The sequence below is a fragment of the Lepidochelys olivacea genome (assembly GCF_965140295.1).
Source record: "Lepidochelys olivacea isolate rLepOli2 genome assembly, chromosome: 3".
Taxonomy (NCBI): Eukaryota; Metazoa; Chordata; order Testudines; family Cheloniidae; genus Lepidochelys; species Lepidochelys olivacea.
The window spans coordinates 35,713,192-35,728,748 of record NC_140413.1 but is presented as its reverse complement, the minus strand read 5'-3'; the positions used below and the strand labels follow the sequence as shown (position 1 = coordinate 35,728,748).

General features: G+C 40.3%; 1 protein-coding gene across 2 annotated transcripts in view; it reads left to right on the top strand.

The window, feature by feature from the left end:
- The window catches only part of DCDC2C (doublecortin domain containing 2C), a 107,623-nt gene that overhangs the window by 70,267 nt on the left and 21,799 nt on the right, over positions 1–15,557 (top strand). For both annotated transcript variants that reach the window (XM_084623925.1, XM_084623924.1), the window contains exons 9-10: positions 9,062–9,124; positions 14,787–14,828. In XM_084623925.1, the coding sequence (XP_084480051.1) occupies positions 9,062–9,124; positions 14,787–14,828 (105 nt within the window). The remainder of the gene's footprint in view (positions 1–9,061; positions 9,125–14,786; positions 14,829–15,557) is intronic.

The window sequence follows — 15,557 nt, the reverse complement described above, 5'->3', positions numbered from 1 at the left end:
GTCTACCCATGCTACAGTTAATTTGTGGTGTAGACATAGCCAATGAAGAGCATAGATCTCATGTTTAATTTAACAGATACAGTTCTCAGTCTGCTCTGTGTATAGAGGAAGGGATTAGACCAGTTCCATGTTTTAAACATCTGGATAACAATACTTGCACAGGTTTCAGAGTAACAGCCGTGTTAGTCTGTATTCGCAAAAAGAAAAGGAGTACTTGTGGCACCTTAGAGACTAACCAATTTATTTGAGCATGAGCTTTCGTGAGCTACAGCTCACTTCATCGGATGCATACCGTGGAAACTGCAGCAGACTTTATATACACACAGAGAATATGAAACAATACCTCCTCCCACTTGCACAGTACTCCAACAGACTGGTTAAAACATCAGTGTTGCTGATACTTTAAAAATGAAGCAAGGAGAAGTGTTTACCAGTCAGGATACATGATATATGCTACTTCATCTCTATCTTGATCTTCTCCAAATACAAATAATGGCTTTTATGTTTCTTTTTTGCATAAACAAATCTGATTAAAGACACCATCATCTTTCAGTTTCAGGAAGAATGAGAGAGATTGCCTAAGGGCAATGAACTATTACCTCCTGTGAACTCTCTCATTCAGTTCATCTATCAGGTCAAACCACTTGTGACAGTAAAATCTTTGTTTGTATTTTAAATTGAATTTAGAGCTCGTGAAAGGTGCCAGATGGACAGCCCAGGGAAGTGAAGTCATCTGTTTATTCATGGAACAGATGCTGCTCAAGATGCAGCAGTGGGTTGCTGCTTACTAGCCCACCAATATGTAGGAACTGATCTGGAGTGATTAGCTCAGGTTAGCTTGGTTCATGACCTGACACTCCTTTGCCTCTCTGTTCATATACATTCTAATCATATAGAGACTGAAAGTCATATTCCTCCTTAAGACATCCCAGTGCCAGCTGCTGTTATAAAAGGAGACATAGTTTCTTTTAATTTCCCCACAAAGTCCCCTAATTCTAGTAACAACTGGAAGTTACTATTCTCAGAGTAAGAGATAAACTTGGTCCTGCCTGCACTCTAAGCTACATAGCGTTACTTTTGGAGACTGAGAAAAAGACAGCTGTTTGTTGAGGGCATGCTAGCTTTCTCTTGTGTTCTGTGACTAGTTTTCATTGGCCTTCAAAGGAAGTGGGTCACACACTCTTGCACAGAAAATGCTTTATCATCACCGCTCTCTGAATTTCCCAGGGTATTTCACCGGACACTTTTTTTTTTTTTTGTAGCTCTGTATACAGGTGCAGAATGAAACCTGACTCTATAGGCTTTATTAACGAGGCTTCCCATATATTAGTGCTCCATTTCGGCCAAACACTACATCACCTCCTTGGTGAAAAATGGCTCTTGTACAGACCCATTATTTACTTATAATTATAAATCCATCTAACTGATAACTAGATCAATAAAAAATTTGCCAGAATACTTTTGTTCTCCACTGTGAATACTTAAGCACAAGAACCATGTGCTCATTGGTTGAGAGACAAAGATAATACCTGTGTTGTTCACCTCTATGATACTAATACTAAAAGAAGTCTTCAGTGACTCATGTTCACAGTTTGCATGGGTTTGCATATACATTTCAGCTGTCTACTCATGATGCTTTATTAACTCTACTAGCCATATAGAGATTGGAAACTGGTCAGCTATTGTAAGAATTTCTTTGCTGCCATTTTTGAACTCATATAATATTTCAGGAACTGGGCCTGCCTGTTACACAGCTCCTTCCTGATATTATCACAAGATAGACCTCAACCTGTTACATATGAAAAGATTATCCTGAAAATAAAGTGGCTTCATCTGTCTCTTTTACTAAGAAATTAAATACAACTTTGGTGTCTCTCTAACTGATACTATATTTACAATGCTGAAATTCTTTGAAGATTTCATTCAAGAGACTGGCAGGAAGTAACACTGCATTTCCATTATTCTACCATCAGTGGACACTTTCAAATTATACTTCAGGGCAAAAAATACAGATAAGTGGAATTACAAAATCAGAAATATTAAACTGTGTTTCTTCACTGTTTAGCCACACTAAATCATTAGGTCGACCCAACTACAATGCACAGGGTGCAAAATTTTTCACAGGCCTGAGAAATGGAGCTAGGTCAATCCAATTTTTAAATGAAGACTAGGACTAAGACTAGCAGGAAAAAAAAATCAGCTAAAGAATACAAATATAATTCCCATTGAAATAACACCAAAAAGTGAAATGTAATCACCAGTCAAGAAATTTTGTTGGATAATACAAGCCTTTGGGACTTGTGATAAAATTTGCAATGGGTATAGTTAACATAGAACCAACCTGGCTTGGTAAACGCGACCTCGTGGAAAGATGGAAACAGAGAGCTTATCTGATTTCCACATCTTGCTGCAATCTTAAAAGGTGTATCTTGGAGGCCCTCCAAGCAGTTTTCCAGAAGACAGTCTGTTCAGTTTTGCTGAAGATATCAATGCAGAACACCACTGCAGACTTTACTAGAAAAGTCAGACGGGCTTTTGATATTTGCCCATAATTAAAGGGAGACCAACAATTTAAAAAGAAAAGGAGGACTTGTGGCACCTTAGAGAGTAACACATTTATTTGAGCATAAGCTTTCATGAGCTACAGCTCACTTCATCGGATGCACGAAAGCTTATGCTCAAATAAATGTGTTAGTCTCTAAGGTGCCACAAGTACTCCTTTTCTTTTTGCGAATACAGTCTAACATGGCTGCTACTCTGAAATCTGTCAAAAATTTAAAAGTCACACTTATTTCTGAAGATATTTTGTCTACTATTGATACAAGTAACCCCTAAAATCCAGTATAATTGAAAGTTTAGGAAGAAAATCCCCCACAAAAATTCTTTTTATTTTGTGCATTTCATAGCCCATTGTGTAAAGTTAGTTTTCATTGTCTCCACTGTATAGTCTATTAGTTGGTCACTTCCCTCTTTTGTGTGTGTGTGTGAATCTTTTACACAGCAACAGGGAAGATAAATGTATTTTAAAAAATAAATAGGACTCTGAAACCCCAACAACGGGCAGGGTACTCAACTTTCAACACACTTTTTAACTGAAAGAAAAGGAGTACTTGTGACACCTTAGAGACTAACCAGTTTATTTGAGCATAAGCTTTCGTGAGCTACAGCTCACTTCATCGGATGCAGACTAACACGGCTGTTACTCTGAAACCTGTCACTTTTTAACTGAGAATTTCAAACTGATATTGTGCCTTCAATGCTAAAGTACTTGGGGTCAAATCCTGGTCCACTGAAGAAAACAGGATTTTTGCCACCAACTTCATTGGCATCAGGATTTGGTCCGAAGGTGAAGATGAAAAGCTTTCAGCAATCAGGTTTGGGTCTCCTGATGTGTTAGGCTTTGTTTAAACACTTAGGAAACCTTGGTCTGCGGCCTGGTCTACATTTAAAAGTTTTGCCAGCACAGCTATACAGTAAGGAGCATAGACACAGTGATAGCGACATCAAAGTCCTTTTGCTTGTTTTTTTCAGGGAACTGGTATAAACTATACTGGCAAAATAATTAAAATAAAATAGACTGCATCTATACTAGGAGAGGTTGCAGGCATAGCTCTTCTGGTATAGCTATACCAGCAAAGCCTATCTAGTGTAGACAAGACCAGTGTCTCAAAGAGTTTCTAATATAGAGCAGCAAATACCAACATTGCAAACTACTAATTTTATTTATATTTTTAAATAATTGCATATGCTGCGCATGCATTTTACTACATTTAGTCATAAAGCACTTTTAATCAAATTGCATGGCTTTAAATATTAAAATATTTGAAAATTATATTTTAATTTTAGATCATATTTCGGAAAAAAGAGTATTCAACAGGGCAGGTTGCCATTATTGAGGCACTGCTCAAAAAAAAATCTCATGAAGTTAAGGGTCTCAGTCTCTAACATTTAATTTTTGGGGAGGTTATTGGAAAGGTGGTGTCTGAATAGCTCCAGCTGTATCTTGAACTTGCAAATGTTGCAGATCACTATCAGTTTTGTTTTAGCTGCACAGGTGATTTTGTTGATGGCAATCTCTCTCAGCAATGGTGTACATGCTGATGAGGATCAAAAGCTATCAGCAGCCTTTGATACTAATAACTACTAGGCTTTGATAACTTGTCTGTGGGATCTTTCAGGAAGATAACCCTTCAGTGGACTCTTTCCTTCCTCTTTGAAAGGTGCTAAAGGGTAGAATGAAAGCATTATTTTAGTTCCCCAAGATCTTTGACAAGCAGAATACTGCAGGGTTCCAACTTGCCAACCATCCTCTCCAATATATATGTCAAGACTTCAGGGGAAATAGTGAGAATTTTTTGTTTTGCAGTGTCATCAATCTGACAAGTGTGGTGAAGTGGTTGGGAGGAAACTGGTTAAAAATAAGCCCAGATAAGATGGAGGAGATGCTGATTTGAGGAGGAGGAAATATCTAGAAGGCATGGTCTTCTATTTGAAGTGTCTTTGATCTTCATTATTCTCATTCTTGGGCAGGAGGAGGAAAGTTTTGGATGCACCTCTGCTCTTGGTGGTGATGCTATTTCAGATACAGCTATCCCAGACTACCATCATTTCTTTCTGATTCTTCATAGTTTCATAGAGTTTAAGACAGAGGTTCTCAAACTGGGAGTCGTGACCCCTCAGGGGGTCATGAGATTATTACATGGGGGGTCGCAAGCTGTCTACCTCCACCCGAAACCCCGCGTTGCCTCCAGCTTTAATAGTGGTGTTAAATATATTTAAAAGTGTTTTTAATTTATAAGGAGGGTCACATTCAGAGGCTTGCTGTGTGAAAGGCGTCCCCAGTACAAAAGTTTGAGAACCACCGGTTTAAGGCCAGAAGGTACCATTAGGTGTAATCTAATCTGACCCCCTCTATATAACAGGCCATTACATTTCATCTGGTTACCTAGCATTGAACCAAATAACTTGATTTGACGACATCAAGAGGTAGAGAATCTCTACCACTTCCTTTGGTAAGTGTACCAATGGTTAATCACTCTGACAGTTAAAAATGCGTACCTAACTTTTCATTTGAATTTGACTGGTTGCAGTTTCCAGTCATTAGTTTTTGTTTATGCTTTTCTCTGATAGAGTAGAGTCTGGTATTTTCTCCTCATGAAAGTATGTATAACTGTAATTAAGTCATCTCTCAATCTTTTTTTTTTTAAAAAAGATAAAGAGATTGAGCTCTTTAAATGTATCACTTTAAGATATTTTCTCCAGCTCTTGGTCCTGCTTTGAGCAGGGGGTTGGACTAAATGACCTCCTGAGGTCCCTTCCAACTCTGATATTCTATGAGTCTATGATTCTATTCTATGAATCAGTTTTGTCACTCTTTTCTGTACCCTCTCAGATTTTTCAACTTCCTTTTAAAAATGTGGGTGGAAGAACGATAAGCAATATTCAAATATTGGTCTCACCAATGCTGTACACCGGGGTAGGCAACCTATGGCATGCGTGCCAAAGGCAGCACACGAGCTGATTTTCAGTGGCACTCTCACTGCCCGGGTCCTGGCCACCGGTCCGGAGAGCTCTGCATTTTAATTTAATTTTAAATGAAGCTTCTTAAACATTTTAAAAACCTTATTTACTTTACATACAACAGTAGTTTAGTTATATATTATAGACTTATAGAAAGAGACCTTCTAAAAATGTTAAAATGTATTACTGGCATGCGAAACCTTAAATTAGAGTGATGAAGACTCAGCACACAACTTCTGAAAGGTTGCTGACCCCTGCTGTACACGATGCAAAATCACTTGCCTACCTTTACTTTCTATCCCCCCAGTTTATACATCCAAGGATCTTTTATATTCTTTCTTTATCAATTAAATCCTGTATAATTGTTTATCAATTAAATCCAGTACCAGCTTTTCCAATATCTTTCCTGGAATTGATGTGCGGTTAACTGACCAATATTTACCTGGGTCATCCTGCTTTCTCTTTTTGAATATTGCCACTTTCAACATTAACACTCTTACAGTGTTCTGGAATTTCCCTAGTCTTCCAAGACTTATTAAAAATTAACATCAGTGTGCCAAAGATTTTTTCAGCCAATTCTTTTAAGACTCTTTAGTGCAAGCTATTTAGGTCTGTTGATTTTAAAATGTTTATCACTAGTAGATGATGATGTCTAGCATCCTCCTCAGCAACTAACAGACTGGAAATTGCTTCATCATCCTCATGTGATATGAATACATCCTCCCTCTCATTTAAAAAAAAGTCAGAAATATTTATTGAACACTTCTGTCTTTTCTGCACCATTATTAATAATTTTACCATCTCCATCTACCATTGCTAGGATTTCTTTTGTTCCTAATATACCAGGGATGGCCAAACTTTGGCTCATGAACCACATGCGGCTCTTTTATAATTAAAGTGCAGCTCACAGATTCCCCCTCGGGGTTCCCCCATTCTCCACCTACCAGACTGAGGAGGGAGCTTGGGACTCTGCCTTGCAGCAGGGTGGTGGAATAGAGGCTTCTGCCCAGTGGGGAGGAGGATCTTGGGCCTTCAGCCTCACAGGGCGTGCCTGCTTGGGTTCTGGGCTTCAGCAGGAGCAGGGCTGAAACCCTGAGCCCCGGCAGGTGCCTCCCAAGGTACTGAAGCCCTGACTCCCAGCAGGTGTGCCCTGGCTTGCAAACTTCTGAAAATTGTCGTATGCTGCTCAGGGGTCTGTAAGTTTGGCCACCCCTGTAATATACTTAAAAAACTCCTTCCTATTGTCCTTAGCCCTGTTAGCATGGATTTTTCCCTATGTGACTGGAGTCCCAGTGGGGGCCAGCTATGGTCACTCAATTAGGGTGAACTGCAACAAATGGGGCAGACAATCCCTATAAAGCTGGTGGATATTCCAATACTTAGATTTACCAAGACAGCATAAAACAGCTTCTTTATTACCTTACTGGTTACTCAGAAGTCCAAACAATACAGTTCCCTTAAAGTGATCCAGCCTCAGGCCTCCATCCAGGTACCTAAGTCAAATATTTCATAGGTTATAGTCTAATGTTCAAATCTCATATTCAGGACATACCAGCATAACTGGCCAGACTCCACCCATCTGGGTTCGAGGGGCAACACCTCCCCCTCTGCATCAGTGGGAGGCCACTCTGCCTCACCAGATGGCCATCCAAGAAATTCATCTTAAAGAATTCCCAATTTTCATTCATGTATTTCTGTCTAAATTTTTCCTCCCAATTAGTTTTGCCCATAATTTCCCTCAGTTTCAGGAAATAAACCCTTTTGAAGTCGCCACCACAATAATCTGTGCCTAAGTAACTATAAGGCTAGAATGCAATGTGCTTTACTGGGGGATATCCTTGGAAAGGCATAGTTAAGCTTCTAGGAAATGGTGCAGGATGCATGAGAGAAGGGCAAAGGGTAAAGAAAGACAGCCGCGGAGAGTTGGTGGTTCAGGAAGATGTGTGAAGGAAAGCCATCAGAAGATATGGGGATAGCCCTAGAGGGGGAAAAATGATAACGGTCCTAAGGAAAGAGAAAGAATGGGACAAATGGAGGATGGGAACAGAAATAATAAATGATAGAGAGGAAAACAGAAAGAAATTAAATATGATACAAAAGAATAGAATGTGTGTGTAAATGAGAGAGAGAGCCGTAAATACACATTTCTTTTTTCTATTTGCCAGGTAGTCTTGTAGGGTTGATCCCATCACGGATATGATTTTATATTTGTAGTATAAAATTCTGATGATTTATTTTTGTTTGGTTTGGGGAGATGCATTGTGGGAGGGGCAGCAAAATTTTTCTTTGCCTGGAAAAACAATACATCTAAGGTTATCTCTACTCTAAAGCTACTTTGCATTACTCTGACTGTTAATTGTTTCCTTCTCTTATATTTTTCTTAGAATGTGTTTAGTCAGGTAGTTTCCCAAAATTTATTTTACTCCATCAAGCCAAAATGAAGTTCCTTGACTTTATGCAGAGCATTTGCAGCTTTCTGCTCTCACAAACCTTCCTAGCTAAATTTTCTCTCTGCTCCTAGTCCCTTTCACTCCCTATGTTCCATTAGTGTTTACAATTAATTCTTGTTTTAAAATTCCAAAGCACCTGCTAAGCTGGTACTTGCAAAGTAAAATACCTATGTTTCTATGGAGAAAGTGGTGTCATAACATTGCAAAGGAAACTAAGGTGTCCTGACATGGATCAAGTGCTGCTTGCTTTACTCATACACCTTGTCCCTACAAAGTCAATATAACTACTTATGTGAGAAAGAAGTGCAGATTGTGGCCCAGTGTGTTTAATCTATATCCTCATTGTATAGCAGGAAAAGATGGTTTACTTTTCTTTTACTTTACTTTTTACTTTTAGTGGTATATTGTGGAAAAGAGATTTTTCCTTTTCACTGTTAGAATTACTTTCTGAAGTTTTTTTAATTCCAAATTCAGTCTAGTGCGGATTTAAATTTCTGTAAACTTTATAGAGATTGTCATAACTGTGCTATTTTGTAAACTTCCTTAAATGACCTGTTTACTCAGAAACCTTCTACTAAGCTGATCATTAGCCATTTCAGCATAATGGAAGGAGGTTTTGGTATTTGGTATAATGTTTTTGGTATTGTAAACCACACTCATTCCTTGTGGTTGTGATAAATCACTTTCAAACATTAATGTTGATTATGAGTTCATATAAATTATTTATGAACTGACTTTCTTTTACTGATATGAAATATACACATTTCGTTATTTAAATACTTTGAGCCAAATCCTTCAGCCATAACTTAGGCAAAAGTCCCATTGAAGTCCATACTCAGCCTGAAGTCAAAGTAAAGTCTGCTGGATCAGCGCTTCTGTTTCTTAACAAGTACATAATTTTTGTGCGTACATATTTTGAAGCACAAATTATTAAGCTAGTATTTCTCTGTCTATTATTACTGTTGGGTAGACTAAAATTTTATTTTAAAATGTATGTTAAAATGAAATTGAAACCAAGATAAGTGTAATAGAAAAGTAGTTAGTAGCTAGGATACAAATTCTGTCTATTACATTGATTTTTTTTCACCTAGGTTCCAGCTCAGATTGTCCAAGAAGAAGAAATTGTGGCACCTGCCAGTACTCCTGCTGATGAGGTTAAATTTTTTTGTTTTCTCAGTAGGGAGGAAAGTGTATAAATCTGTAAATTAAGAGTGGACTAGACTAGCAACCCTTGAATCTAACCACTTTTTGAATTTCAGGATTGAATGTGAAACACTTGTATTTGATTCTGAGATCCAAACCAACTAATGTAGCTTTAGTCCTATGTTGGATCCCAAACTGGGCTGGATCTATTTTCTTCTTTTGGTTTTGATGCCATTGAACTCTCAAAAGAACATCTGATCTCATAAAATATACATTATTCAAAGGTAGTGGAAATCTTGCAGGATCATCTGAACTAACTATATTTCTGTCATTTGGGGCCTCAGATTTACAATAACAGTTCATAAAATTTCAGTGGCTGCTGAACCAGCCTTGACTGAGACTTGAACCTAGCCTATAGCTAATCATCACTTCCTTAACCCATCTGTACCATAAATTAAAATGCACTACATTTGTAGTGATGTAAATGTCCTTAATTTTCAAAACCAAGTGCCTAAAGTTAGGTTCCTAAGTCCATATTTAGGCACTTAAATAAGTAGTTTGATTTTCCAAAGTGCTGAGCATCTAGCAGCCAACATAGAAGTCAAGGGAAGTAGCTGGCTGTTGAGCACTTTTGAAACTCAGGACATGTATTTTTGTCCCTAAATTTGGATTCACAAACTTAACATTAGGCACTTGTTTTTGAAAATCTTGGCCTAGATTTTTATTCATATTTTATTTAAAAAAGATTTTAAGACAAAGTGCTAACTCTCAGCCTTGTGTAGTACACACTGTGGCAGAAATCCTAGCCCCATAAAAGTCAGTGGAATTTTGCCATTGATTACAATAGGGCTAGGATTTCATCCAGTATGTAGTTTTCATTCTGAGAGAATTGTTAATCTGCAAAGCATTGCTCCTGTATCAATGCCTTCCCCTTTGGGCACTATAAAATGAAAAACAGAGTCAGTGTGGTCTAGTAATTAGAACAGAACACTGCACAAAGGATTCCGAGGTTCTCTTCCTAGGGACAGGTCTACACTATCACTTAAGTTGGTCTAACTTACATCGCTCAGGGGTGTGAAAAAAACCTGCCCCGAGCCATACAAGTTTTGCACTTTCCACAACAGCGCTTTGTCAGCAGGAGATGCTTTCCCGCCAATATAGCTTCTGCTTCTCGCTGAGATGGAGTAATTATGCCGATGGGAGAGCACTCTCCTGTCAGCATAGCGCATCTTCACCAGATGCGCTACAGTGGTGCAGCTGCACTGATGTAGCGCTGCAGTGTAGAATTGCCCTAATTCTCCCACAAAGTGTGACCATGGACAAGGTCTCTGTGCCTTGCTTTAGCCATCTGTAAAATGTATGTAATAGTATCTACCTCACAAATGTGTTGTAAGGTTTGCTTAATTCGTGTCTTTCATGTGTGTTAAAAACTGACAATTATCAAAGCTTGTTCAGCACCTAGAGCCTAATGCACACAAATTCCACCACTTTCAAGCCTAGAGCAGCTGTGAAAGGCAGTGTATGCTGGCTCCAAGGTACACCAACCTGTACAGATGACAGGCTGGTCTGCCACAGTTGTGATAACTACAAGATTTTGGTTGGATAGCTTTACTTTTAATTAAGGTTCGATGCACCCAAAAATAATCATCTTTATTGTAGGCGGAAGGTGTGTGATATTGTACAAGATAGTTTTCTCAGATTAATTAAAGGATATAAAAAAGGAATAAAAAGAAGAAAAGTGTTTGTAATCAATATTGTTTAATCAAAATGGTTCAAGCCTGTATTAAACACACATTTGCTTCTGTTTTTATTTCAATGCCACAAGTAAGCCAAGGGGTGGTTTGTAGGCACTGTGCCCTTTGCAACATAAATAATAGGTAACTAAATGGTTCAGTAATGGAGTAAATACTTTGATCCCAGATTCCACAGGATAATTAGAAACAAACCTTTGATAATTATTTGTAAAAATATGCCCAATAATTATTAATCACATTGTTTACTAACACACATCCCCTTCCATAGATTTATAACCAATTTATACTCTGTAGCTAGAGAACTGGACATACTGTTAATAATCTGATAGATTATTTTAAAGATTTAATGCAAAACTAGATGTTATTCTCATAATCTCTCACATAGTGCTTTCCATTTACAAACATCAGTTAATGATCACAATGAGCCTTTGAGTAAGGCATTATCTAGAGCAGAGATGGGCAAATTTTTTGGGCCGAGGGCCACATCTGGGTGGGGAAATTGTATGCATGGCCAGGGCAGGGGGTTGGGGTGAGGGAGGGAGTGCGGGATGTGGGAGGGGGTGCGGTGTGCAGGAATGGGCTCAGGGCAAGGGATTGGGGGCAGAGGAGGGGTGCGGACTGCGGGAGGGAGCTCAGGGCAGGGGGTTGGGATGCAGGAAGGGTGCGGGGTGCAGGAATGGGCTCAGGGCAAGGGATTGGGGGCAGAGGAGGGGTGCGGACTGCGGGAGGGAGCTCAGGGCAGGGGGTTGGGATGCAGGAGGGGTGCGGGGTACAGGAATGGGCTCAGGGCAAGGGATTGGGGGCAGAGGAGGGGTGCGGACTGCGGGAGGGAGCTCAGGTCAGGGGTGTGGGGTGCAGCAGGGGGCTCAGTGCAGGGGGTTGGGATGCAGGAGGGGTGCGGGGTGCAGGAATGGGCTCAGGGCAAGGGATTGGGGGCAGAGGAGGGGTGCGGACTGCGGGAGAGAGCTCAGGGCAGGGGGTTGGGGTGCAGGAATGGGCTCAGGGCAAGGGATTGGGGGCAGAGGAGGGGTGCGGACTGCGGGAGGGAGCTCAGGGCAGGGGTGTGGGGTGCAGCAGGGGGCTCAGGGCAGGGGGTTGGGATGCAGGAGGGGTGCGGGGTGCAGGGGGGGCTCAAGGCAGGGAGTTGGGGTGCACCAGGGTGCAGCAGGGGGCTCAGGGCAGGGAGTTGAGGTGCAGGCAGGGGGCTTAGGGCAGGGAGTTATGGGGTGGGATTCAGGAGGGTTTCGGGCTCCGGCCCGACGCTGCTTACCTAAAGCGGCTCTGGGGTGGCAGCGGCACACCATGGGGCCAGGGCAGGCTCCCTGCACACCTGCCTTGCCCCATGCCATGCCGGACGGCTGGAACCACGTCCCTGCGCGGCCCCTGGGGTAGGAGGGGCACATGGCTCCATGCGCTGCCCTTGCCACACCTCCAGGTACCTCCCCCGAAGCTCCCATTAGCTGTGATTCCCTGTTCCCAGGCAATGGGAGCTTCGGGGGGTGGTACCTGGAGGCAAGGGCAATGCACGGAGCTCTCTGCCCCCCGTGCCCCCGGGGCCGCAGGGACATGATGGCGGCCAATTCTGAGAGTAGCACAGGGCCTGCCACACCATGCGGGGCAATCCTGCGGACCAGATCCAAAGCCCTGACGGGCTGGATGCGGCCCGCAGGCTGTAGTTTGACCACCCCGATCTAGAGTTTATATGGAAGAAACAAGGATGCTAAATGATATGCCTGAAACACAGAGTTAATCAGTATCAGAACAGGGATTAATAGTATCACAAATAATAAACAATCTATAAATCCATGAACTAACGGTTCACTTCCAGCAAACCGTTTTTTCTTTTAGTGGGGTTTTCATAATGAGGAGTGGGGAGGAGGTACTTGCAAACCACAGTGATCACAAGAAACAGTGGTGAAAACTAAGGCCAACTATGGTACCTGGATCCTGAAACCTTTTGTTCTGAATGTGTTTGCTGATACACACTCACTCTCTTTTTCCTAGCTGGAACTGGGAAATATATATTTTTTCATTATTTGATTCTTTTTTTGGTGGAAAAAAGAAAAGATTATGGGTGAGGCAGTTACTACTTGTAATGACTCAACAGCTGGGAGATGCATTGCCATCTGCTGCTGAGGCAGTTTAATAGCTTAGTCCAAGATTTAAAAAAAAGGGGCCTAAAGTTCGGGCCCTGTAATCCTTATTTGGGTGCCTTAATATGGATTTAGGAGCCTGACTTTAAGCACCTTATTTTGCAAATTTTGGACTTAGAGCTTTAAGTCACTGTCAAAACTGTGATCAGGCCCAAGTCATATGCAGGGAACGTGGGCATAGGAGTTTGGATCTGCCTGAAACAGACAATAACTACATAAAACTATTTTTTTGTTTTATCATTCCAAGTGTGAAGGACACACACAAATGAAATATAGAGAGTCTCTTATTTCAGTTAGAACTCAAATAAAGTCAGGATGTGGGCGTTAGTTCTTTACTGGCATTGTGTGGAAGGAAACGGGGAATTTTCTAGATTTATTGTGGCATTGCCCAAAAACAGATACTGGGAAGAGGAAGCTAAATATAATTTTAAATACAAATCTACCCCTGAGAGATTGGATATCAAAGGAGTGCTCTGATTAGCAAATATATAAATGAATAAATCTGAAAGTTGTTAGGGGTTTGTGTTCCTCTAAAACAGTTCTAAGAACGTCTTCATTTGTGAAAAGAACATTTGAAAGAAACTGAAAATCATCTATCATTCTGAACATGGAGGACTGAAATAATGAAATGAGTGACCTTCTGGCACTTGAAGGGATACTGTTTAAGAGGAAGAACAAAGAATTTTGAAGAAACATGGAGTTTTTGTACCTTTATATGACCTTTAACAGTTATAACAGATCAAATCTAGAAGTATTTTCAGTTTTGTCTGAGAAAAAAATAAGTAAAAGCAGAGTAAGGACTTTAGGCTCTGTATGTCTGTGTCTGATCATACTTCCAGTGAACTGTACTGTCATTGTTGTACTGCTTCTAATATAGTTCTAATGGATATTTTTAAATACCTTTTTATTCCAAGTTCTAGTTTTACATTTTTAGATCCATATTGCAGCTTTAAGCCTCTCTTAAGGTGCAATTTTGCTAGGAGTGTCAGGGGAGCAAAGTGTGGCACTTACTCTACACCCTTTCAAAGAGTATAGCATGTTCCACGCTGCAGTCTTCACCTGCCTAGCTCTTTGCAGATTTGGGGAGAGAAGACTTCTCCCTAGTCCCTTCCAACCCCATAATCAGCCGGAGACACAAGACTCTGGCAGGCTATTCACAGGAGGATCTCAAGGCTCAGATTACAGAATGCTTCTGCCTGAGAAGAGGATGAGCTACTTGTGGCTTTCCTTCTCTTCTACACACACCTTCAAAGGGCTAATCCCAGTTTTGCCCTGAGGGCCATACTCTGCCCTTAGAATTGAACACAAAGGGAATTGTGCCTGCATATCTGAAAGCAGAACTCAACCCCTTGTATAGTGATAAAAAAAAATTAAATGACAAAATATGTATAGTTTGGAATATTGATCCAAAATGTTAGCATAACTGAGTGTTTGTGATAATGTCATTATATTCTTCATGGAAAAAAGATTAAACTTGTCTGTCTTTGTAATTCTCCAAGCACTATGTTTCTTGAGAAATTGATGCCTATAACTTACTTTTAGTAAAAATGTACAAACACTGTTCAGGTCATTAAAATACAGTGAAAAAGTCAATTTGAGATTTAATAGAATTTACAATAAAGGAAAATGGTGTGCATGTCAAAACTATTCTTTATATGTTGTCCGTGTGTGAGATTAAAACTGAGAGCAAAGAAAGAGTGATAAACGTTAGTAATGGCATTGCAACTGAAAGTGCAAGTGACTAATCGTGTATCTTTTTTTTATAGGTTGAGGAAGATGGAAGTGCCTATGAGGATATTGAAAAAAAGGTTTGTATAAAAAAGAATGTCAAGTTACTGGTTTCAGAGTAGCAGCCATGTTAGTCTGTAGCTGCAAAAAGAACAGGAGTACTTGTGGCACCTTAGAGACTAACACATTTATTGGAGCATAAGCTTTCGTGGGTTATAGCCCACTTCATCAGAGGCATAGAATGGAACATGTAGTAAGAAGATATATATACGTACAGAGAACATGAAAAGGTGGAAGTTGCCACACCAATTCTAAGAGGCTAATTAATTAAGATGAGCTATTATCAGCAGGAGAAAAAAAACTTTTGTAGTGATAATCAAGATGGCCCATTTCAGACAATTGACAAGAAGGTGTGAGGATACTTAACATGGGGAAATAGATTCAATTTGTGTAATGACCCAGCCACTCCCAGTCTCTATTCAAGCCCAGGTTAATCGTATCTAGTTTGCAAATTAATTCTAGTTCAGCAGTTTCTTGTTGGAGTCTGTTCTTAAAGCTTTTCTGTTGCAAAATTGCCAACTTTAAGTCTGTTACTGAATGACCAGAGAGGTTGAAGTGTTCTACTGGTTTTTGAATGTTATGATTCCTGATGTTGGATTTGTGTCCATTTATTCTTTTGCGTAGAGACTGTCCAGTTTGGCCAATGTACATGGCAGAGGAGCATTGCTGGCACATGATGGCATATATCACGTTGGTAGATGTGCAGGTGAACAAGCCCCTGATGGCGTGGCTGATGTGATTAGGTCCTC